At 38.1% G+C, this 24,648-nt stretch overlaps 1 protein-coding gene across 2 annotated transcripts in view; it reads left to right on the top strand.

Annotated features, from left to right (window-relative positions):
- The window catches only part of TMEM182 (transmembrane protein 182), a 74,640-nt gene continuing 49,992 nt past the window's right edge, over nt 1-24,648 (top strand). The window contains exons 1-3 of one of the 2 annotated variants that reach the window (XM_033124183.1): nt 1-68; nt 19,879-19,978; nt 21,587-21,685. In XM_033124183.1, coding sequence (XP_032980074.1) covers nt 24-68; nt 19,879-19,978; nt 21,587-21,685 — 244 coding nt within the window. In that variant the 5' untranslated portion in view covers nt 1-23. Of the gene's footprint in view, nt 69-19,019; nt 19,664-19,878; nt 19,979-21,586; nt 21,686-24,648 lie in introns of those variants that run through there. The other variant, XM_033124182.1, reaches the window with a different exon arrangement.

The raw sequence follows: 24,648 nt of genomic DNA, 5'->3' as shown, positions 1-24,648 counted from the left end.
TGTTTTCCCCCTGGAGAGTCAAGATGGTTGGTTGTTTACCTGAGACCTCAACTGTCTCATGGGTTCAAGTAAGTCATGAATTTGAAATTGGTCTAACCTTTTGTTTGAAGAAAAGGAGGACAGAATTCTCTTTCTAGCTCTCTACACTTCCAAGATGAAAATGGAAACTTTATTACTTTTTTCACACTATAATCATCCTTTGATAACTGTTGTGGAATTGAAATCTGCCTCCAACATCTAACTCCTGGCCTTAGTTTCATGTTCTGGGTGACAGATGAGGACCTTACTCTCATGACCTCGTTTAACTTTAATTAACTCCTAATGGGCCCTATCTCCAAATATAGTCACATTGGGGGTTAGGCTTTCAACATATGAATGTGGGGGTACACAAAGCAGTCCATACCATGTTTCCCCGAAAATAAGACCCAGCCGGACCATCAGCTCTAATGCGTCTTTTGGAGCAAAAATTAATATAAGACCCGATCTTATTTTAATATAAGACCGGGTATAATATAATACCAGGTCTTACATTAATTTTTGCTCCAAAAGACGCATTAGAGCTGATGGTCTGGCTAGGTCTTATTTTCGGGGAAACATAGTAAGAAACCCTGCCATAGAGAGATTCAGTATTGCCTCAATTTCCTCATTGATAAAATGGGAAATTATAGCACTTATTGCAGTGGTTTATTGTGGGGGTTAAATGAGTTAATAAATGCTAAGCACTTGGTGCTGAGTGCTATTTTGTTGCTGCTTCCATTTTTGTTATGTAGCTCTTGTGTCATTTGGGTATCTTGATATGTACTAATTTTTAAGCATTTACTGCATACCACATATGCAATTAAATTAAATGGACCATAAAGAACCTGGGTGAGCAGGATGTGAAGACAAGAGCCTTCTGTGCAGGAACTTTGGCAGCATCTTCAGCAATCCTGCAGACAGTGGCCTCTCCGTGGGCTGCTGACTGCATTTTCACAAACGCAACATCAGCTATTTTCTCCTCAGGGAGAGCTGGGGGCACTGAACTCCCTGAAGAATGTGTCTCCCCACTCCCACCTTTCTCATTGATTGGATTGTCTTTCCTTTGGGGCACAGGACCTGAACTGGCTCACAGACCCTGGGCTCATTTGAGCCTCTTCTGAGTCCCGTCTTGGGAAAGTCGTTCGGAATGGGAATTAAAAAAGTCCATCTTCATCTTTACCGACAAAGGACTCAGTCGCAAAGATATTTAAGGAGAAGGCAGCATACCCCTGAACCAAGGATAAATAAAAGTGTCATTCTCTAAATTAAGACTGACGTCCTTGCATTCAAGAATACTAAAAAGCACTTTCACAACCAAGGGACAGGAGAGGGGATCGTCTTCATTTATGTGGCTTCTGGCATAGGAAATGTAACATGTCCCCTTGGAAAGAATCACAACTAAACAAAGGAATGAGTAAATTACATCAAAATTGCAATTGTTTAAAATGTGTGTTGTTTATATAATGGATGCATCCCTACCAGTTACATCATTTCCATTTCTAGTTTTAGAAATCAAAGAATTTTCCCTTTGTTCCCCAGTTTTGTTTCTGAAATGTTTTACTGTGTGTTGATTGCAACTGATGACAGGTTTTTAACAAATAAGTTCCAAGTTTTTTTGTCCCTTTCAGGAGTTAATACACTTAAGTGCAGTAATAGAGTTCCTTTTGGAGTTAAACCCAGAGCTGGGCAGCAAACCATTTTTTAAAGTGAAGGAATTTTTTGTGATATTACTCCCTCTGTGTGAATTACTTGTGTACATAGCTCTCAACTCAATGGAGTGTAAACGGCCTAAATTAATGAGGTGAATGAGCCCGTGGGTCTTGCTGCAGTTGTGTTCAGTGTAAGTTATTCATCATGACCTCGGTACTTTGATGGCACCATCTTAGTTAAGGCTGTCCAGCACCAAGTACTGTGAGGATAGTAAATCCTTGCACTACAATCCTTGTGTTATATATGCGTAAAAATCCCAACTGACGATAGTATACCATGGGATGCAAATTTTACCATTAGCCAGCAGATGGCAGTGTTCAGCTGAAGTCAATTCCACTCAATTAGATTACTATTTGGAGAGCTATGTATTTACTGAGCACCTACCTAAGGCATTGTGCTAGGCGTTAGGGATGTAGCCGTAAACAAAAAAAGAATTGCTTAGAGTTTACTGCTCCTATAGAGTTTATTTGTTGTTTCTATACTACATGTAAGACCAGAAAGCCTGTGAATAATCTCTCAAAATTATAGATGGTGGTCCTGTTGTCATATTGATGGGGGAGGTAGCAAGAACCAAGAATGATAATACAAAACAGAGATTATAAAGGTCATTAGAGTGGCAGACACATATGGTGATGTTTCACTGGCAGTCAAAGTTTGTTTCAATAATGATTATAGGGAAACAATTGATTTTAGGGTCATCAGTCAGACTACTGTCTTACGTCTAGGACTATGGAACCACAGTCTCTTACCTGTATCCCTTAGGGCCAGATCTCTATAGAACTCAGAATTTGGGGGATTTTAGAAAGGTAAAAAAATATACATATTCTATCCATTGCCTAACACTCCAGTAGAAACTGCGGAATGCTGTAATCAAACATATCCATACTTAAGCAATCAAATATATGAGAATTCACAGTATAGTTTATGTGCAGGGTGCCAAAACAATGTATACATATGACTTGTATTCATCTTTTGTCATTGTTATATATTGAGTATTACAATTTTAATACAGTTTTTCCCTTTCTTAAAATGTGTGTACGTTTTTTTTGGCACCCTCTGTACATGCGTATGCCAGTCAAGTCTGCTTTGCCAAAAGCTTTTGGTTTTCTGAGATTTTAGACATTGAAATGGTAGACAGGTATGATGAATCTGTGATAAATTATTCTATGACATAAAACGAATCTACCCTAAGATCTCCAAGTCTCATTCCAGTTGTGTGGAAAATGGATCCCCAGTCTGTAGAAGCCTTGAGAGTTTGATTTATATATTTGTTTACAAATATGTTCAGCATTGTTGGGCCCTGAGTATTGTCATTCTTGTATTTTTGTAAGCAAAATGAACCAGAATTAATTTTGTTTTGAGAATTTTTAAATAGTTTCATTAGCTATTTTGAGATCATTAAGACTATTGAAATATCAGGATTGGAAATTATGGTCTTAGAAAAAACCAGTGTTTTTCTCATTATCACTCACAAATTAAACATGCCTTGGGATTTTTGTTAGGTTTTAGCATAACTTACCAATGAAAAGCACAGTAACTAAATAAAAGGACATTGGATCAAAACAAGCAAAGCCCTCCATTGTTTGTAATCATCCAGCCTTTGGTTGTCAAGTTTTATTTAACTTGTGAGGAACCATGTGAGACAATTCTTTATTCTCTATTTTTACATGTTGTTTGTTTCAGTGGGAATGTATTCCTTTAATTATTATGTAATGGAAAATAAAATGTTATGTTTCAAATGAGACATTTTATGTGCTCAAGAAACTGCTAGAAAGCAGTATATAATAAAGAATAACGATACCAAACAGACAAACGAAAAAACAAGAAGGGAGTTTACCATATGATGTTGGAATGCTAACGATCTTCATACACTCTAGATTTTAAAAGATTGATTTTTAAATTTTGTTTTAATTGAAGCATTAAAAACATTTTTGCCACAATTTCTCTGAGACTCTAAAAAGCAAGTTATTTCCAGGAAGTCAGGAGGATCTCCACATGAAATTGTGACAGTAGAAATAATCAGGATGAGGGGAAAAAAGAATTCAGGGAGCTTGCAGAATGGAAAAACCAAACCAACCCAGTCTTAGCTGAACACACTGTGCCATCTAATACATGATTTCACAAAATGTCTGTTTGTTTGCTTCATTGTTTAGTCTTTAGGCTCTTCTCAAAAGTATTTGAAGCAGCTTACGTAGTCACATGCAAACTAACAGGTAAAAAAGGTGTGATACAGTCAGGGGCACACAGGAAGGAACTAGGGAAGTCACGGTGCGGGAGGGGAGCGGGAATTGGGGCATAACCTTTTATCCATTGACTTCTGAGCTTTCCAGGTTCCAAAGTGAAGAAAGAGGTCCTCACTGTGCCTGGAGAATATAAGCTCATTGAGGTTAGAGAGCACATTTTACTCACTGTCAATGTCCCAGACACAGCACTATGTCTTAGAAGAGGCACATAGTAAATATTGGTCAAATGAATCAATATTCATAGTGTCTCCAAACACAATTCTTTTTAGCATGTAGAAATTTTCTCCTGGTCCTCATCAGGGACACTATAGATGAAGGGACCAACATCCCTAGTAACATCTTGAAGAATAATGGGGCACATTTTCTTTGGGGCTTTGATTCATGTATTCATTCATTATTTATTCATTGAACAAACATTTCTTGACCTATTTGTTTTTAAGACATAGGGATTCAAAAACTTTCTAGAAGAGCAGGAGAATAATGAAATATGAGAAAGTGTTACAGGTTATATAATACAGTCTCCTTGGAGCGTGCTGATGGTAACAAAACACCTAGAAAAACATGTAGCACCCGGTAGGTACTTGGTAAATATTTGTTGAATGGATTAGTGAAGAGTTAATCAGATAGATGGAAGAGAAAGGCCTTAATCAGAGAGTAACAGAGAACTGTTGAGGACCTAGGAGGGAGGATAATGTGTGTGGGGACAGCTGGGGCACTTGGTGAAAAGTTAATTTGTTAAAGTAAAGCTGAGTAAGATCTGGAAGCCTATCATAGGGAGATTTATATTATGTCTCCTTTTTAAATTTTTTCATCAAGAATGATCTTCATCTAGGACGTCATAGGAATGGTAGCAGCGATCTGGTCTTCTTGAGTTCTTCTCCAGAACTTACCACAAATTGAACATCTGTAACCCATCAAAGGACTCTCTGCTCATCACACAGAACAGCTAAGAGGCTCGTAGGAGGACTACTCGAAGATGGGCAAACTGGGCGAGCAGGGGAAGAGGAAAGGGAGCAGTGTGGAGATGCGGCCGTCATCCGCGGCTGGGGAGGCGTGGGGGTCCCAGGACACAGAACAGATATCACAAGAGCCAGGAGATGGGCTCTTTCTCTGTGTCCTACAGCTGATCTCTCCTGCAGAGAGAGCAGTGTATCACGTGTTTGAAGCAGTAACCTCAGCGGAGATCTCCAGCTGGGCCCTAGGTCAAACAAAAAAGCAAAAGCCATACCTGGGCCCCTTCCCCCACTCGCCCACAGCAGTTCTACCCCCAGCCTTCCAGAGTCTCAAGCTGGTCCCTGAACTGAAGAGTATGTCAGATGACAGAGGAGCTGTAGTGCTCAGGACCTGGAAAAAGCCGCTTTGCAACTGTGACATAGGGAAGAGGCTGGGAAAAGTGTGACACTGCTGGGCTGGGAGATGGCAGACACCTCCCTTCCCAGCCCGCACCTTTTCTGGGCTGCTGCTGTGTCAGGAAAATTACAGCTGCAGAGACACACAGGGGTTAACAGCAGGGGGCAGAGGCAGCTCTGGGCTTTCAGCAGCTCAAAAATCTCAAGCCCTCCACACCCCCCCGACGGAGGAAGTGCCCTAAGACTCAGGAGACCTGTGCACAGGGAAGAAGCCACATCCCACTGGCTGGTTGTGGCGCTGTCAGCGCGCATATGTGCAGGCCAGAGCAGAAGCTGCACTTTGTAGAAACTACCAACCACACCTCATAGCCCCACTCATCTAGAACTGCAGTGCCAGTGTCACTCTGGGTGCCAGATGGCCAGATCTGCCTCCACAAGACGTAGAGGACTCTGTACAACAGAGGACAACCTGGAGATTGTTTGGTTGTCTTAAGGCAAGAGTGGTGCTGCTTTTTTTTTTCTTTTTCTTTTTTTAATATTACTATCATTTTTAGCATATATTTTATATATTTACACTTTCCCCTTTCCCTCTCTCTTCTTTTTTCTCTTCCCTGCCCTACTTTTCCTCCCTCTTTCCATTTTTCTGTGTTAATTTTGTGTGTGTGTGTGAATATGTGTGTATTTTTGATATTTTTGCCTGTGTTGACTGTGGTTTATTTTTACATGTGAGTGTATTTGATTTTTTCTTTGTTGTTGTTGTTGTTGTTGTGTTTGTTGATTTGTTTTGTTCTGAAATTGCCCTACACGAGGGCCCTACAACACACCCAGAGGCCAACTGCAGACCAAACCAGAGTATTACCGAGTTTGACTTACAAATGACACACCAGAAGGGAATTTTCTACAGGCACAAGAGCCCATAGGGGCCAAGTCTCATCTGGGCAGTCAACCCTCATGCAGCAGCTCATCCGCTGTGGGCATAGCCAATTCTCACAACTAGACAGCCTGGGAATCAATCCCACCTACTGACAAGCCAGAAGCAATTGAAGCTCAACTTTAACAGGAGAATACACGCAACACAAGGGTCACCTTTGGAGCACACACACAGGAGAATATGGAAGTGGTGCAAGTTAAATATAAAGGACACATATTACATAAGACCACCCAGCAAAGACTGAGAACCCTAGGGGAATCTATCTAATATATTGAAGCAAACACAGAGAGTCAGCCAGAATGGGAAACAAAGAAACATGTCCCAAATAAATGAACGGAAGAAACCTCCAGAATTGGAACCAAATGAAATAGAGGTAACCAACCTATCAGAGACTGAGTTCAGATCACTGATGATAAGAATGTTTAACGAGCTTAGTGACGACATAAGGAAGGATAGAGAAATCATAAAGAACAACCAGTTACAACTAAAGAATACAATAACTGAAGTAAAGAACATACTCGAAGGAATTACCAACAGGTTAGATGAGGCAGAAGATTGAATCAGCGATTTAGAAGACAAGTTAGCAGAGACCACCCAAACAGAACAAAGAGAAAAAAGAATAAAAAAACAATGAAAAGGTCTAAGAGGCCTCTGGGATAACATCAAGCGCAACAACATGTGCATCAGAGGAATACCAGAAGGTGAAGAGAGGGAGCAACGGATCGAAAACATATTTGAAGTAATAATGACCAAAAACTTCCTTAACCTGGTGAAGGAAACCGACATACAAGCCCTGGAAGTGCAGAGAGTTCCACCCAAGATAAATCCAAACAGGCCCACACTAAGACACATTATAATTAAAATGGAAAAGGTTAACGGCAAAGAGAGAATCCTAAAAGCAGCAAGAGAAAGACAGCGGGTTACATACAAGGGAACTCCTATGAGACTATCAAATGACTTTTCTACAGAAACCTTGCAGGCCAGAATGGAATGACAGGAGGTATTCAAAGTGAAGAAAAACAAAGGCCTACAACCGACATCGTTTTATCCAGCAAGGCTATCATTTAAAATTGAAGGAGAGATAAAGAGCTTCCCAGAAAAGAATAAGTTAAAGGAATTCATTACCACCAAGCCAGCAATGCAGGAAATGTTAAAAGGGCTTCTGTAAACAGAAGAGAGATGAAAACAATCTAAGAGAGACCAGAAATACAAATAAAAAAATGGCAATAACTATGTACCTATCAATAATCACTGTAAATGTAAATGGATTAAATGCTCCAATCAAAAGACATAGGGGGGCTGAGTGGATAAGAAAGCAAGACCCTTGCATATGCTGTATACAAGAGATTCACTTCAGATCAAAAGACACATACAGGCTGAAAGTGAAGGGTTTGAGTAAGATATTTCATGCAAATGGAAATGAGAAAAAAGGAAGCTGGAGTTTCAATACCTATATCTGATAAAATAGACTTTAAAATGAAGAATGTATTAAAAGACAAAATGAGCACTACATAATAATGAAGGGATCGATTTAACAAGAGGACATAACCCTAGTAAACATCTATGCACCCAACATAGGAGCACCTAAATATATAAAACAGATATTGACTGACATAAAGACAGAGATCAACAGTAGCACAGTCATAGTCGGGGACTTCAACACCTCTGCCAACAAGGGACAGGTCTTCCAGATAGAAAATCAATATGGAAACAGCGGCTTTAAATGACACATTGGAGCAGTTGGATTTAATCAATATTTTCAGAGCATTTCACTCCAAACCTGCAGAATACATGTTCTTCTCAAGCTCACATGGAACATTTTCCAAGATAGACCACATGTTAGGCCACAAAACAAGTCTTGATAAATTTAAGAAAATTGAAATCATAACCAATTGCCTTCTCTGACCACAGTGCTATGAAATTAGAAATCAACTACAGGAAAAAAACTGGAAGACACACGAATACATGGAGGCTGAATAACATGTTACTAAATAATGAATGGGTCAACAATGGGATCAAGGAAGGAATCAAAACATATCTCGAGACAAACGAAAATGAAAACATGACGTCTCAAAATCTATGGGATGCAGTGAAAGCAGTCTTAAGAGGGAAATTTATAGCAATGCAGGCCTACCTAAAAAAACAAGAAAAATCACTAATCAAGTTTATCTTTACACTTAAGGGATCTGGAAAAAGAACAGCAAAATAAGCCCAAAGGTAGTACAAGGAAGGAGGTAATAAAGATCAGAGGAAATAAATGAAATAGAGACCAAAAAAAAGCAAAACAATATAAAAGATCAATGAATCCAAGAGCTGGTTTTTAGAGAAGATAAACAAAATTGACCACCCTTTAGCCAGACTCATCAAAATAAAGAGAGGACCCAAATCAATAAAATCAGAAATGAAAGAGGAGAAGTGACAACAGACACCACAGAAATACAAGAGATTTTAAGAAATTACTATGAGCAACTATATGCCAACAAATTAGACAATCTGGAAGGAATGGACAATTTTCTAGAAGCATACAACCTTCGAAGGCTAACTCAAGACGAAACAGAAAACCTGAATAGACTGATTACCACCAGGGAAATTGAATCAGTAATCAACAAGCTCCCAACAAACAAAAGCCATGGACCAGATGGTTTAACAGGTGAATTTTACAAAACATTTAAAAAAAGAATTACCACCTATTCTCCTCAAACTATTCCAAAAAATCCAGAAGGAGGGAAAACTCCCAAACACTTTTACAAGGCCACTATCACCTTGATCCCAAAATCAGACAAAGACATTGCAAAACAAGATACAGGCCAATATCCCTAATGAACATAGATGCAAAAATCCTCAATAAAAGATTAGCAAACAGAATTCAGCCATACATTTAAAAGATCATACACCATGATCACGTGGGATTCATTCCTGGTATGCAAGGGTGGTTCAACATCTGCAAATCAATGTGATACATCACATTAACGAAATGAAAAATAAAAATCATATGACCATATCAATAGATGCAGAAAAAGCATTTGACAAAAGCCAAAAGCCATTTATCATAAAAACTCTTAAGAAAGTGGGAATAGAGGGACCATATCTCCACATAATAAGGGCAATATATGATAAACCCTCAGCTAACATCAGACTCAATGGGGCAAAGCTAAAACCATTCCCCCTAAGATCAGGAACAAAGCAAGGTTGCCCACTTTCTCCACTTCTATTCAACATAGTGCTGGAAGTTCTAGCGACAGCAGGCAGACAAGAAAAATAAATAAGGGCATCCAAATTGATAAGGAGGAAGTGATATTGTCATTGTATACAGATGACATAATACTATATAGAGAGAACCCTAAAGACTCCACCAAAAAACTATTAGAACTGATAAATGAGTTTAGTAAAGTAGCAGCATACTAAATTAATATTCAGAAATCAGTTGCATTTGTATATACCAATAATAAAATATCAGAAGGAGAAATTAAGAAAACAATCCCATTTACAATTACTTCAAAGACTATAAAATACCTAAGAATAAATTTAACCAAAGAAGTAAAAGATCTGTACTCAGAAAATTATAAGACACTGAAGAGAGAAATTAAAGAAGATACAAATAATTGAAAACACATAACATGCTCATGGATAAGAAGAATTCATATTGTTAAAATGTCCATACTGCCTAAGGCAATATACAGATTCAACGCAATTCCTATCAAACTACCAAGGACATTTTTCACAGAAATAAAACATACAATCCTAAAATTTATATGGAACCATAAAAGACCCTGGATAGCCTCGGCAATCTTGAGAAATAAGAACAAAGTGGGAGGTATAATGATACCTGACATCGAATTATACTACAAGGCTACAGTAATCAAAACAGCATGGTACTGGCATAAAAACAGACACATAGATCAATGGAACAGAATAGAGAGACCATAAATAAATATATGCCTATATGGTCATTTAATCTATGACAATGCAAACAAGAATTTATGGTGGGGTAAAGACAGTCTATTCAATAAATGGTGCTGGGAAACCTGGACAGACACATGCAAAAAAAAGAAGCTGGACCACCACCTAACACCATATACAAGAATAAATTCAAGATGGATTAAAGACTTAAATGTAAGATCTGAAACCATAAAACTCTTAGAAGAAAATATAGGAAGAAAGTTTACAGACATTACCTGGAGTAAGATTTTTACTGATATATCCCCACAGGCAAGGGAAGTAAGAGAAAAAATAAACATGTGGGATTAGGTCAAACTAAAAAGATTTTTTCACAGCAAAGGAAACCATCAATAAAACAAAAAGGATCTACTGAATGGGAGAAGATACTTGCCAATGATATACCCGATAAGAGGTTAATATCCAAAATTTATTTAAAAAACTCAACTCCAAAAAAACAACGCAATTAAAAAATGGACAGAGGACATGAAGAGACATTTTTCTAAAGAGGACATACAGATGGCAGATATATGAAAAAATGCTGAATCTCACTAATCATTAGAGAAATGCAAATAAAAACCACAATGAGATACCACCTCACCCCAGTCAAAATGGCTATCATCAATAAATCAACAAACAAGTGCTGGTGAGGATGTGGAAAAAAGGGAACCCTTGTGCACTGTTGGTGGGATTGCAGATTGGTGCAGCCACTATGGAAAATAGTATGGAGGTATCCCTAAAACTGAAAGTGGAACTACCTTATGACCCAGCAATTCCACTGCTAGGTATCTATCCAGAGAAATCCAAAACTCTAATTCGAAAATATTTATGCACCCCTATGTTTATTGCAGCACTATACACAATAGCCAAGACCATGGAAACAACCTAAATGCCCATCCGTAGACGACTGGATTAAGAAACTGGTACATTTATACAATGCAGTATTACTCGGCCATAAATAAGAATGAAATCTTACCATTTGCAATGATATGAATGGACCTAGAGAACATTATGCTGAGTGAAATAAGTCAGACAGAGAAAGACAAATAACATATGATCTCGCTTATATGTGGAATCTAAAGAAAAGAATAAATGAACTAATCAGAAACAGTCTCAGAGACATAGAGGAAAAACTGAGGATTGCTAGGTGGGGGTGGATAACGATAAGGGGGAAGGTGAGGGGATTAGAAAGCACAACTGGTAACCACAAGATGGCCACGGGGATACGAAAGTCAACTTGGGGAATGTAATCAATAATGTAAAGATTTTGTAGGGTATTCGATGGACACTTATTAGGAAGACCACCTCAGGGATGATGTAGATGTCTGATTATTGCACTGTACTCCTGAAGCTGAACAATAATGAATATCAACTATAATTATATATATATATATAGAGAGAGAAAGATGAATGTCTCTCTATATATAATGAATGTCAACTATAATTTTATATATACATATATGTATGTATATATATGTGTGTGTATATATATATACATATATATATATATATGTATTGTTACAAGAAGTGGAGTACAGCATTAGGAATAGAGACACTGAAAATGTAATGGCTGTGTGCGATGTTAGAGGGATAGTAGATTGGGGGATGGGAGTTATCACTTTGTGTGGGATATAAATGATAAATTTATAACTATTACATTGTTTTTTACACCTGAAACTAATTAAAAAAAAGCTAAAATATAATAAATTTAAAAAGATGATCCTCATCTAGAGGCAGGATAGAAAGAAGCCTAATATATGATGCACCAACTCATTTGACACATTTTATCTTACCTGATCATCCTCTAAAACATTGTTCCCATTTTTCAGATTAAAAAAAAAAAATGAAAAAAAACCTGAGACTCAGAGATTTGAATGATTTGCTCAAGATCACTCATCTAGACAGAAAACTCCCACTCTTCTTAATTCAGTGAAATCCTCATTCTAAAAGGTGTGGGACAGGGAGCTGGTACCTGCAGTTCCTGTTCTTGTCCCCAGGTTCCCTTTGTCCGGGAGGATCACCCCTAAGTACCCAATCAGAACCTTGTCTCTTCATTTAACTTTGGGGGCACAGAGAATTCAAAGTTGAAAGTTGTAACATAGATAAGGGGTGACATTTAGGATATAAACATAGACATAAAACCCATAAATTGCTGTGAATTGCCTTTGGCAGTGAGACCCCATGCAGATCTCTTCACCTCTGGCCTTTAAAATAATTTTTTTCAATTACAGTTGACATTCAATATTATATTAGTTTCCAGTGTACACCATAGTGGTCAGATATTTATATAACATACGAAGTGATTGCCCTCATTGGCCTAGTACCCACCTGGCATCATACATAGTTATTATGATATTATCGACTATATTCCCTCTGATGTACTTTACATCTCTGTGAGTTTTTGTAACTACCAATTTGTATTTTGTAATCCTTTCACGTTTTTCACCCAGCCCACAAACCCCCTCCCATCTGGCAACCAATTTGCTCTCTGTATCTATGAGTCTGTTTGTGTTTTGTTTGTTATGTGTTTTAGATTCCACATATAAGTGAAATCATATGGTATTTGTCTTTCACTGACTTATTTCATTAGCATAATACCCTTTAGGTCCATCCATGTTGTTGCAAATGATAAGATTTCAGAATGGCTTTCATCAAAAAATCAACAAATAACAAGTATTGGTGAGGATGTGGAGAAAAGGGAACCCTCGTGCACTGTTGGTGGGATTGCAGATTGGTGCAGCCACTGTGGAAAACAGTATGGAGGTTCCTCAAAAACTTGAACTAGAACTACCATATGACCCAGCAATTCCACTTCTGGGTATTTGTTTGAAGAAACTCGAAACATTAATTCAAAAAGATATATGTATGCCTGTGTTCATTGCAGCATTGTTTACAGTAGCCAAGATACGGAAGCCCATTCATAGACAAGTGGATAAAGAAGATGTGATACATCTATACAATGGAATATTACTCGGGCATAGAAAAGAATGAAACCTCTGGCCTTCTTCATGTGACCAAGAACATCTTTAACTCCTGCCTCCAAGAAGACTTTTAGATGCTAAACTTCCCGACTGGGAGAGTGGACTTCCACAGAGAAACTGGGCATTTCATATTCTGCCTGCTGAAGACTTAGTTGTATTTAAGATGTTTAACATGCTCAGGATGGTGTTGCCACGTGATAGATGCTCATGAGTATTAGTTATTATTATTCAACTTGATCTACATTTTTTTAAAAATATTTTATTGGGGAAGGGTAACAGGATTTTATTGGGGAACAGTGTGTACTTCCAGGACCTTTTTTTCAAGTCAAGTTGTTGTCATTTCGATCTTATTTGTGGAGGATGCCGTTCAGCTTCAAGTTGTTGTCCTTTCAGTCTTAGTTGTGGAGGGCGCAGCTCAGCTCCAGGTCCAGTTGCCATTGCTAGTTGCAGGGGGTGCAGCCCACCATCCTTTGTGGGAGTCGAACCGGCAACCTTGTGGTTGAGAGGACACGCTCCAACCAACTGAGCCATCCGGGATCTCAGCAGCAGCTCAGCTCAAGGTGTCGTGTTCAATTTTAGTTGCAGGGGGTGCGGCCCACCATCCCTTGAGGGAGTCGAGGAATCGAACTGGCAACCTTGTGGTTGAGAGCCCACTGGCCCATGTGGGAATCAAACCAGCAGCTTTGTTAGGAGCATGGAGCTCCAACTGCCTGAGCCACCGGGCCGGCCCCTCGGTTTACATTTTTGACATTCAAGCTCTCCCATAGGTTTGAAGTTGAGACACCTTACCTATGAGTTCTGACAATTCGGTTCACGAACTTGCCACCATGCGTTTACATTGACAGCACTGTACAAACAGTTCAGTAAGGTTTCATAACCTTTGTGTATTAATGTCTCATAGCTGTGTTAGTGTCTTGCTGAGTGGAGTACATTATTGTTGCGTGTTTTTGTGTACCATAGCGAGAATGTCTGAGCTTGAATTAGAGTAATGAACAAACATTAAATTTCTTGTTAAACTTGGCAAGAGTGGAAGTGAAATCAGGAACATGTTAGTCCAAGTTTGTGGCGATAGTGCTAAGAAGAAAACGACAGTGTACAAATGGATTAAACGTTTTTCTGATGGGAGAGAACTCATCATTGATGAAAGGAGTCAGGGTGGCCAGTAATGAGCAGAATTGATGAAAACATTGCAAAAATTTATCGAATTGTGCATCAAAATCATTGGCTGACTATGAGAAGCATAGCAGACCAAGTAAACATCAATAGAGAACAGTTAGGAAAATCTTAACTGAAAATCTTGGCATGAGAAAAGTACGTGCAAAAATGGTCCTGAAGGAGCTCACCAATGAACAACAGTAAAGTAGAGTCGAAGTTTGCCAAGACCTTTTGGAGAGGCAAGACGATGTCTTGGGCTGTGTTATCACTGGTGATAAAACATGGGTGTACCAATAGTGAACAATGCAGGTTGGCTTATTCTCCATGACCAAAAAAGTTTTGTCAGTCCAAATCAAGATTCAAAATGATGCTGGTAATCTTTTTTTATATCAGAGGGATGATTCATTATGAATTTGTACCAACTGGATAGTTAACCAAGTTTACTATTTGGAAGTGCTGAAAAGGCTGTGAAAAACACAAAAACTACCTGAACTTTTCGCCAACAATTCATGGCTCTTGGATCATGACAATGCACCAGCTCACACGGCACTGTCTATGAGGGAGTTTTTAGCCAGTAGACAAATCACTGTATTGGAACACCCTCCCTACTCACTTGATCTGGCCCCCAATGACTTCTTTCTTTACCCGAAGATAAAGGAAATACTGAAAGGAAGACATTTTGATGACATTCAGGACATCAAGTGTAATACAACGACGGCTCTGATGGCCATTCCAGAAGAAGAGTTCCAAAACTGCTTTTAAGGGTGGACTAGGCGATGGCATTGGTGCATAGCTTCTCCAGGGGAGTACTTTGTAGGTGACCATAGTGATACTCAGCAATGAGGTATGTAACACTTTTTCTAGGATGAGTTCGCAAACTCACTTGTCAGACCTCATATGCTGTGGCCTTGCAGATTCAGTGTGGTAATCAAATAATCAAACATAGATTCTGTGTTCACATAAGAGACAGGTATGTTCAATAGCAATGGAGCTGCTTTTGATATAGGATTATTGTGAGTTGAGGTTGGTGCTTAGGTATGTCTGTCTCTCCTCATCTGGCCTTTCACTAGAAAAGAGGGTGAAAGTGAAAAGAGAAAACCTACGGCAGAATTTGTAAAGAGATCATGAGAACACAGCAGCTGTTTAACAATCTTCCTGGTGCATAGACAACTTCCTTGGCTGCTGAGAGAACTAGGGGAAGAGATACTGAATGGCTATTAGAAATATTTTAGAATCATGGAAAATTATAGGAATTTCAAATGACAGGCAAAGGTCCAATTTTCAAAAGAAGAAAGATACTTTTTGACCCCTGGATTGTAAGTTCCATTTTATTTCTCAGTAAGAGTCCAATGTAAATTAAAAAAAAAAAAAAAAAAAAAAGGTTTGTGAACAGAGAAAGCACACACATCCTGATAAATTCTGTCTCTCCGACTTTCACAATGAACAGGCCAGGCCAGATGAGGGTCATTTCTTTTGGGAGGGATTGCCAGTTGGATAGCTCAGGGAGTCGTGTATTTGCATCTCAGCCAAGAGTCCTAATACAAATTGATTTTTATTTTATTTTAGTGCCTGTTATGTGTCAAACTCAATAATAAGCACTGGCGATAATTGAGCTAAAGGATTTCAGCTTCATGATTTCAAAGTATTCAATAATATTTTTCTCAAATAGATGCTCATGAAAGAGTGGTTGGAATAATTAGGTACATTAACAAGTGGTGTAATAAATATACATTTTTATAATAATATTTATACATTTTTGGGTATAGCAAAAATGGTAAGATAATGTTACTAGATGGGCCGAGTCCAGAAAGATGATTTTTTGTGTGTGACAAAGACAGAAATTGAGATGACTCGTAACAGTAACAAAGTTCTACACTCTTTACTACTTATTTGAAAAATCTAGTCATTTGTTTGTGTGCATGTTTGTGAATGTATTAAAGATTTAGTATTAATGCATAGATTTTTACCACACACCATTGATGTGTAAATAGCATAAATAAAACCTTCCTAAAATTCTTCCTCCTCCCCAAACAATAGCGTTGTCACCTACAACCACTGTTGCACAACCACCACTACACCAATCCTGGGAGAGGGTGTGTAGGTGAGCAGGAGAATGTGCCTAGGATGGCGAGATGCTCTTTGAAACCTCTGGGTACCTCATTCTAATAAATCACTTTTTCTCCACGACCTCATGAATTCCTCAAGGTCAGGGCCTGTATATTGTAACCTTAGTATCTGGTAGAATGGACCCTCACAAGTTCTCAATAAACACTTTTTGAAAATGTGTTTCTCTCCCCCCCCCAAAAAAAAATCCTTAATTTGATCTGATATTGCATTCATTATACAATAACATCTGTATTCATTTCCTATTGCTGCCGTATCAAATTAGTGGCTTAAAACAACACAAATTTACAATCTTAAAAGTCCAGATGTCAGAAATCCCCCAAATCTCGGGGTTGGTAGGGCTGCATTTCTTCCTGAAGGCTCTCAGGGAAAATCTGTTTTCTTTCCTCTTCCAACCTCTAGAAGCTATCCACATTCCTTGACTCGTGGCCACCTTCCATCTTCAAACCAGTAACTCTCTGGCCCGCTGTCTGGAAAGAGCCTCTTCTTTTAAGAATTCATGTGATTAGATGTCCCCTTCCTGTGTAATCCAAGATATTGCCATATAAATTAAGGATTAGGGTGTTGACATCTTTGGGAGGCCATTATTCATAGCATCCCAGTAAGAAAAGTGGTGGTACTGGGGTCTTAAACTAGACCAAGAATACTTGCACTGTTGGTGGGATTGCAGATTGGTGCAGCCACTATGGAAAACAGTATGGAGGTATCTCAAAAATCTGAAAATGGAACTACCCTATGATCCAGTAATTCCACTCCTAGGTATCTATCCGGAGAAACCCAAAACTTCAATTCAAAAATCTTTATGCACTCCTATGTTTATTGCAGCACTATACACAATAGCTAAGACATGGAAACAACCAAAATGCCCATCGGTAGATGACTGGATTAAGAAACTGTGGTACGTTTATACAATGGAGTATTACGCAGCCATAAAGAAGAAAGAAATCTTACCATTTGCAACAACATGGATGGACCTAGAGAACATTATGTTAAGCGAAATAAGTCAGACAGAGAAAGATAAGTACCATATGATCTTATTTGCGGATTCTAAAGAAAAGAATAAGTGAATGAACTAATCAGAAACAGTTTTGGAGACAAAGAGGAAAAACTGAGGGTTGCTAGATGGGCGGGAGGGGTGGGGGGTGGGGGAGGGTGAGGGGATTGGAGGGCAGTTGGTGACCACAGGATGGCCACGGGTTTGAAAATTAATCTGGGGAACGTAATTTGGTGGTTACCAGAGGGTAAGGGGGTTGGGGGGTGGGGGATGAGGGTGAGGGGGATCAAATGTGTGGTGATGGAAGGGGAGCTGACTCTGGGTGGTGAGCACACAGTGTGATTTATGGATGATGTGATACAGAATTGCACACCTGAAATCTATGTAATTTTACTAACAATTGTCACCCCAATAAATTAAAAAAAAAAAAAAAGAATACTTGACTATGCCTCACTTCAATTTCAGTACTTGGAATTGTAACCAGAACAGCAAGGAGATTTGCAGTTGTGCCAGTCTAAGGGATGTTGAAAGGAACAGGGTTACTTCAGAATATCAGAAAGTTCTGCGTATGTTCAATCTCAGAGGATAGAATATGATTAATACTAGAAACTTTAGGGAAGCGGCTTTTGGTAGAAGTGAAGGCAGAGCTGTGTGGACATAATTGATTTCCTTAAATCCAATAGGCTCAAAAGGTCAATGATGCGGGGAGTCTTGTAAAGGAGATTTGGGCATTAGGTGAGGGATCAGCTGAGATGGAGTCTTGAATCCCATTTAACCCTCAGTCACTGATTCTGTGACTTCGAATCCATGACCTGTGCGCACCTCTGATTGCACATGGCTGGAGCTGGCCAAGGCCCTACATCCTTACTGGGGAGGCATCTTTTTGTCCTCGCCAAATACACATCTAAAGATGTATGCTACGCCAAGCAAAAAAAGTGGTGAAGGAAGCTGGTAGGGTTCAGATGCCTCGTTAGATAGAACATGCAGTGACTTGTGTTACTATTGAGAATATACAACCGGTAGCCATGGGCACAGTACAAGTTTTAAAATATTACACAGATACTTAAAAAATACTGTCTGGGAGATTAAGACATGAAAACAAACTCTAGAGTCATGGCATGAAGAAAGTAAATTCACTGCTCTTTGGTGGCTTAGATGGGTATCAAGTATGACTCATCTTTTGAGGAAATTAGATACTTATAATAAAGAAAACAGAGGAAAGAGTAGACCAGATTCTTTCATCTTAATCCAGAAAACAATATATTTTTGAGACTTTTTTTCATCAGTCCCATTTGGGATGATCATTTGGAATAACCTGTACAGGATCTGGGAGCTGCTGTGGAAAGTGCTGTTTTTATGTCAGTAGTGTGTGCTGCATAAAAGTACTTTTTAATATTTTAAATAGTTTACGTTACCATATTCTTGATCTTTTCAGTACGCATCTGGATGTCTAGGTCATAAATCTGAGCTGTACTTGGTGTTATGTTAGATCCTTTGACCCACACATTATTTTCCACCCCAGAAACATTCAAAAGGAATTAAGAAATTAATTACAACTTCAATCATAGTCAAGAGGAGTCTTTATGGTTCTTCATAGCTGCATTTGTATATCTTCAAAGAAAGCCTTTAGTGTCTTCGTGGTTGTAATGGCCATTCTAGATGAAGAGTTGCTGTTCAGGCACTGAAGACTGGGGCCAGTACTGCCGATGGCTTTAGACCATTCCATCTTCTTTCCACTTCTATGGATTACCCAACAGCAATAATGATCATTATAGCCAGCTTCTGATATTCCTCTACAGTCAGGGGAAGGTCAGCTATTTTTTGATCCCCACGGGAGAGAGACAGCTCCTCAATCAGTTTCCTAAAATAGCCAGCCATTCTCAGCTGCCGGGCTGGAGTCCCTCCAGGGGTGAGCAGAGGGAATACAATCCACCAGCTGGTTCTGAGTGAGAAGCCACCAAAACACAAGCGAGGAGAGGCTTCTCAAGAAGATTCTGCCTACTCAAAACTCCTCATTCTTTTTGTTGTTGAGAAGCTAGGTGTCTGCCATTTTTTAATTTCTTATTTGAAGGGAAACCAGTGAATTGAAAATGAAACTAAATGTCGCCATCTTCTTTGGAGCTCTCTTTGGTGCTTTGGGGGTTTTACTCTTTTTGGTGGCTTTTGGATCGGATTATTGGCTTCTGGCAACTGAAGTGGGGAAGTGTTCAGGTGAACAGAATGTGCGTTTCTTTTTCAAAGTATTGATATATTTGGTATCCTCTTGAAATCAGAGAATAGTAGTGGAGTGACTATTACTTCATAGAAGAGATATGTAGACAGCTACTGATCATTATTATTGGGACCAGATACGTTGCTTTAACAATTTTAATGGATGGAATAATTTAATTATTTTCCTTATGTTGACAGCAAGTTACTTCACTTGTGTTCTGTGCAGATAGAGAATGTCACTTTCCACCATGAAGGATTCTTCTGGAGATGTTGGTTTAATGGGATTGTGGAAGAGAATGATTCCAATATCTGGAAGTTCTGGTACAGTAAGTGCAATTTCACTTTTATCTCCCCCTTGTCTTTAAAAGAAAAAATGAACAGTTTCTTATTTAGTACACATCATTTACAGAATAGGATTGAATGCTTAGTTGTACAATCCAATAGGGTGTCTGCAAAGGGCTCATGAAGTGACTCCTTTTCAATAAGTAGAAATAGCTGTAGCAATAATTACTTTATCTAATATAAAGTAGAAGTCTGGATATTTATGGTAAAACTGAATTTTCCACTGTTTCCTTTCTCATATTTTAAATACACTAACCCTAACAGAACAAATATTATTTATAGTATTTTTCGAGTGTCTATTACTAATACATTGCAAGTAAATGTTTTTATGTTTTTTTAAAATCCAGAAATAGAGATGTATTATTTCATATTCATGGCTTCAAAGTTTAAAAAATTCATTTTTTTTTAAATAATGAACATTAATTACCAGCTGTGGCAGATGAAAGCTTGTTCTATTTGGGCTTCAACCAAATTTGCGGGCAATATCAAGAAATGCCTCGCTTTTGATGTTTGCTTTCTCTCAGAAACTTTCAAGTTCTTTTTGAAGTAGAATAGCTTCTTAAAAATACGATGCATTCTTTCAACTGTATTCACTATATTGTACTAATCTTTGAAAATCAATTCATTGAAAACAGCTAGCCTTTATCTTATTGCATCGAATGAAGAAAAGAACTATTTATTACCCTAAGGCTTACTGTAGGTTAAAATTATTAGTCTCCTTATGAAATCTTACTGTGACAAATCAAAGCATGATATTTACACAATAGTCAAGATTGTGGAATATGTAATAAAAATATGAGATCATGGGATACTTAAGCAAGCTGATGACAAGTTGGCGTATCTAAAAGGAACAAAGTAACAAGGAAATGGCATTTTGAGAAGAATATTTGAAAGACTATCTTATAGTCGTTTTGGGGGGGATGGATAAGCATGCAATGTGTCAATAAAAATTATTTAGACTTTGGTAAAGTGGATAAATCAGACTGTGCAAGAGAACGATTTTGCCAAGGATTTAGAGAAAGGAAGAATATTTCACTCTTTAAAGTGTCCACAATGAAAGTTTCAAGTTTTCAAACAACATGAAAGTTCTTTTCTTGTGGCTTCTTCAAATGCTAAAAATATATTTTAATTGTTAACTTGTATGATCTGTCATTTCCATTTTTTCCCCTAACAATAGGATTTAGAAGACATTTTATATTAATTGGAACTGATCAATGTTAAATCTAATTGTATTAGATTTTTGAAACAATTATTTTTTGGATACTTACTACGTGCTAGGCATTATGTTAGGAACTGGAGAGTATGGTTCTGAAAATAAGTGAAATGTGACGCCTTCAATTTTAAGGTGATATTAAGGGCATTGAATTACCTCACGGGCTAGATGTTTTGGATAAATCCACTTTCCAGGTTCTTTGTGCTTCCCAGTGTGAGTTTTTTAGAAAGTCTACCCCACTCACTCAACAATTTGTTGATCTAACCTGAGGTTTTATTTAGCTTGTGTACCCCCCGGCCCTGTATTTTCCTTTTATTGGGAATGAGTTTTTACTCAGCTCCTCAATAACAGATGACCATTGTTTTGGTTTCCTTCCCAGCCAATCAGCCGCCATCCAAGAACTGCACGCATGCTTACCTGTCACCATATCCCTTCATGAGAGGCGAACACAACTCTACCTCCTATGACTCTGCAGTTAGTAAGTACCGCTGTCCTCACAATGCTTCTGAGAGGAACGTGTCTTTTCTGACAGATGCCCCCCACAAAATTGTTGAGGGCAATTAAAAAATAACTTAACATCTATAATTTCAACATTTTTCTCTTATATCAACCTGTTACGTACAAAAGAAGAGGATATCATTTTTCACTCACCACTTAGAATTCTAGCAGAATACAACTTTTGTCTAAGAGTAAAGCCATTATAATTTACTTGCTAGTTGTAAAGGTAATTTTGTAAGTGCGTTTTCTGATGTGGAAATAGTGATGTTCATTAAGCAGAACTGCTTTTTCCGGGTTTAACTGACCTACAAACAGTCTGACAGTTGAAAATATTGTAGTACACACCTTGCTTTGAAAACATTTTTTTGCAGGTGTTACAAATAAGATTATGCTACTGGATTCCTACAAAAGGACTGAACTTTGTTGTGTGTGATAGCCCGTAGAAGGATAGTCAGATGTCATTACCTGGCTTCTCTTGTATTTTCATACTGTATTTCGTAAGTACTGTAGAAAGTACTTAAACTTAGCTTCTATGGAAAGTACATAAGATAGTAGAGTACTTATAGTACATAAGTGTAGTGTTATAGAAAGTACATAAGCTCAATGTGTCAGCTTTATTCTCAGCTGGTTTCATGAAGCTTTTAGTAAAGGATGGCCATCCTAATCTTAAAATGTAAGGGGTGGTATAGAATTTGCCAATGTCATAAGCAGAGCCAAAAATATTATCAAAGAGAATACCTAATATATTTAATGCCCTGAATAGACTTACATTAGACAGTATTCTCCAGAGACTCAGTAGGAGATATATAGGAGAGAGATATTGAGGGAGCACTTTCACGGCATTGGCTTGTGTGGTTGTGGGGGCGAGCAAGTCTGAAATCTGTAGGACAGGCCTGCAGGCTGGAGATTCAGGTAAGAGTTGGTATCGCAGTCTTGAGTCTGAAGCTGGGAACTCTAGTAGAATTTCTGTGTTGCAATTTTGAGGAGAATTCCTTCTTCTTCTTCAGAAAACCGTGGTCTTTGTTCTTAAAGCCTTCAACTGATTGAGCGAGGCCCACCCCCTTTGTGGAGGCTCATCTGCTTTCCTTGTAGCCTACTGATTATAAACGACAGTCACATCTACCAGTTGCCTTCACAACAGCATTGAAACCAGTGTTTGGCCTAACAACTAGGCACCGTAGTCTAACCAAGTTGACACCTAAAATTAACCATCACAGAACTTCCATCATTCATCCATTTTTTTCATCTTTCTATAGCATATATATTTCCATACATTGTAATTTTCTTTTTATATTTGTCAAAGGATGTCGCATTTGCTTATATCACATCATTACTATGACATTTAATGGAGCGATGGGAGGTCCGGATAGGAAAAGAGGTGAGCTGATCCGTGGCTGTGCTTGTCCACCTGGGTTGCTTGTTACAGCACAGTCAAAAGGACTGTGACTGATGGTCTTGAAAATGTGCGCATTGTGGCTGGTCATTCCCATTAAACCGCATGAGTTATTTCATTCACATTTGTGAAACTCTCTCACATTGTGTACGATGTGGACCCCTCTCACTGCTAGGAGATGAGATGGTACAAGGTAGAGTACAATAAACCATTTTGTGTTACCAAAAGCTACAAAAAAATATCCTTTCCTGAACATTCTTACTTTCATAAAATGAACTAAGAAGTAGTACAGGGTTGGCTTTCTAGAACATTAGCAATTTGCATAAACATTAGTATTGTTGTTGCTCATATTCATATGTTGAGGCCCTGCGATGAGGTAGGTATTGTAGGCACCATATATTTTAAAATTCATCCGCATATTTGAAAAGTCTGCACCTCACGGAGATAGTAGAGAACTTGAAAAACAAGGTAACATAATCTGTGCATAATAATTATGGAGATGGATAGTAAATGCATGTCAGAAAAATTATACTGCAATTACACTTAGAATTATTATGTAGCACTGTGGATAATTACTGTGTCATTTGGGGGGGGACTGAGGGGATCTAACGACAAAACCATATTCCGTTTCTTTAAAAATTAACAAACGCCTTTTTGGTACATGTATTTTATGGTGTTCTTTCACTTTAAGCAACTTCATCAATCACTTTAAGTAAAAATTACTGAGATGGGAAGAATTATGTCCTACAACAGAGATAGTATATTCCATTTATCTTCATGATATTATACAGTGATACCTGATATTATATTAGGGTGATTTTTTTTACGTTTTGCTTTATCCAAGAGAAGGACATAGATTTCATCAAAAGGATTCTATCTGCCGGAAAGTGTTTCCTACTCACTGAGGCCACACAGTCTTCACTAGACTCCAGAGCTACTCTTTACCTTCACGTAGCTTCATAGTTCTCAGGCATTATACATTTGCCAATTTATCTTGGGTAAATTTAAAGTATTGTTTGTAAAGCCTGATGTATCCTGCCTGGCAAATTATTGGTAAAATGGCTTGTATTCTCCTCAATTTTTACAGTCACAGTTGACCAATATTGAAATCAGTGAACATGATACAGTGATATGTAATTTTTCTGGAAAGACTTAAAATCCTTGGATGTTACTGATGAAATGATTCTATTTCATAATATGGAAACTGAGCCTGAGACTCAGAGAAGTCATGTGACTCTGTCTTCACACAGCTGATCATTGCCAGAACTGATGCAAAGCTTCAAGTCTCTGGGTTTTGTTTATTAATAATCTTATAAACTACAGTAAATGAAAAGGCTATTTTAGTGCTTGCAATTAAAACTTTTTAAGTATAAGTCTCTTAGTTGAATCTCAATGAAAGAATAAATTAAACTTATATTGGCTTTTTCTGCCTTTCTTGTCTGATCCTGACCTGTGTACACAGTCAGGTCTAATTCAGTTTCCTTTAATTTTTTTAAGCTCAAATATATTATCTAAAATTCAGTTATGCTCAAATTAAGTTATTGAGTGGT

This window comes from Rhinolophus ferrumequinum, chromosome 13 (genome assembly GCF_004115265.2).
Source record: "Rhinolophus ferrumequinum isolate MPI-CBG mRhiFer1 chromosome 13, mRhiFer1_v1.p, whole genome shotgun sequence".
Classification (NCBI taxonomy): Eukaryota; Metazoa; Chordata; class Mammalia; order Chiroptera; family Rhinolophidae; genus Rhinolophus; species Rhinolophus ferrumequinum.
This window is presented reverse-complemented; position numbering and strand designations above follow the sequence as displayed.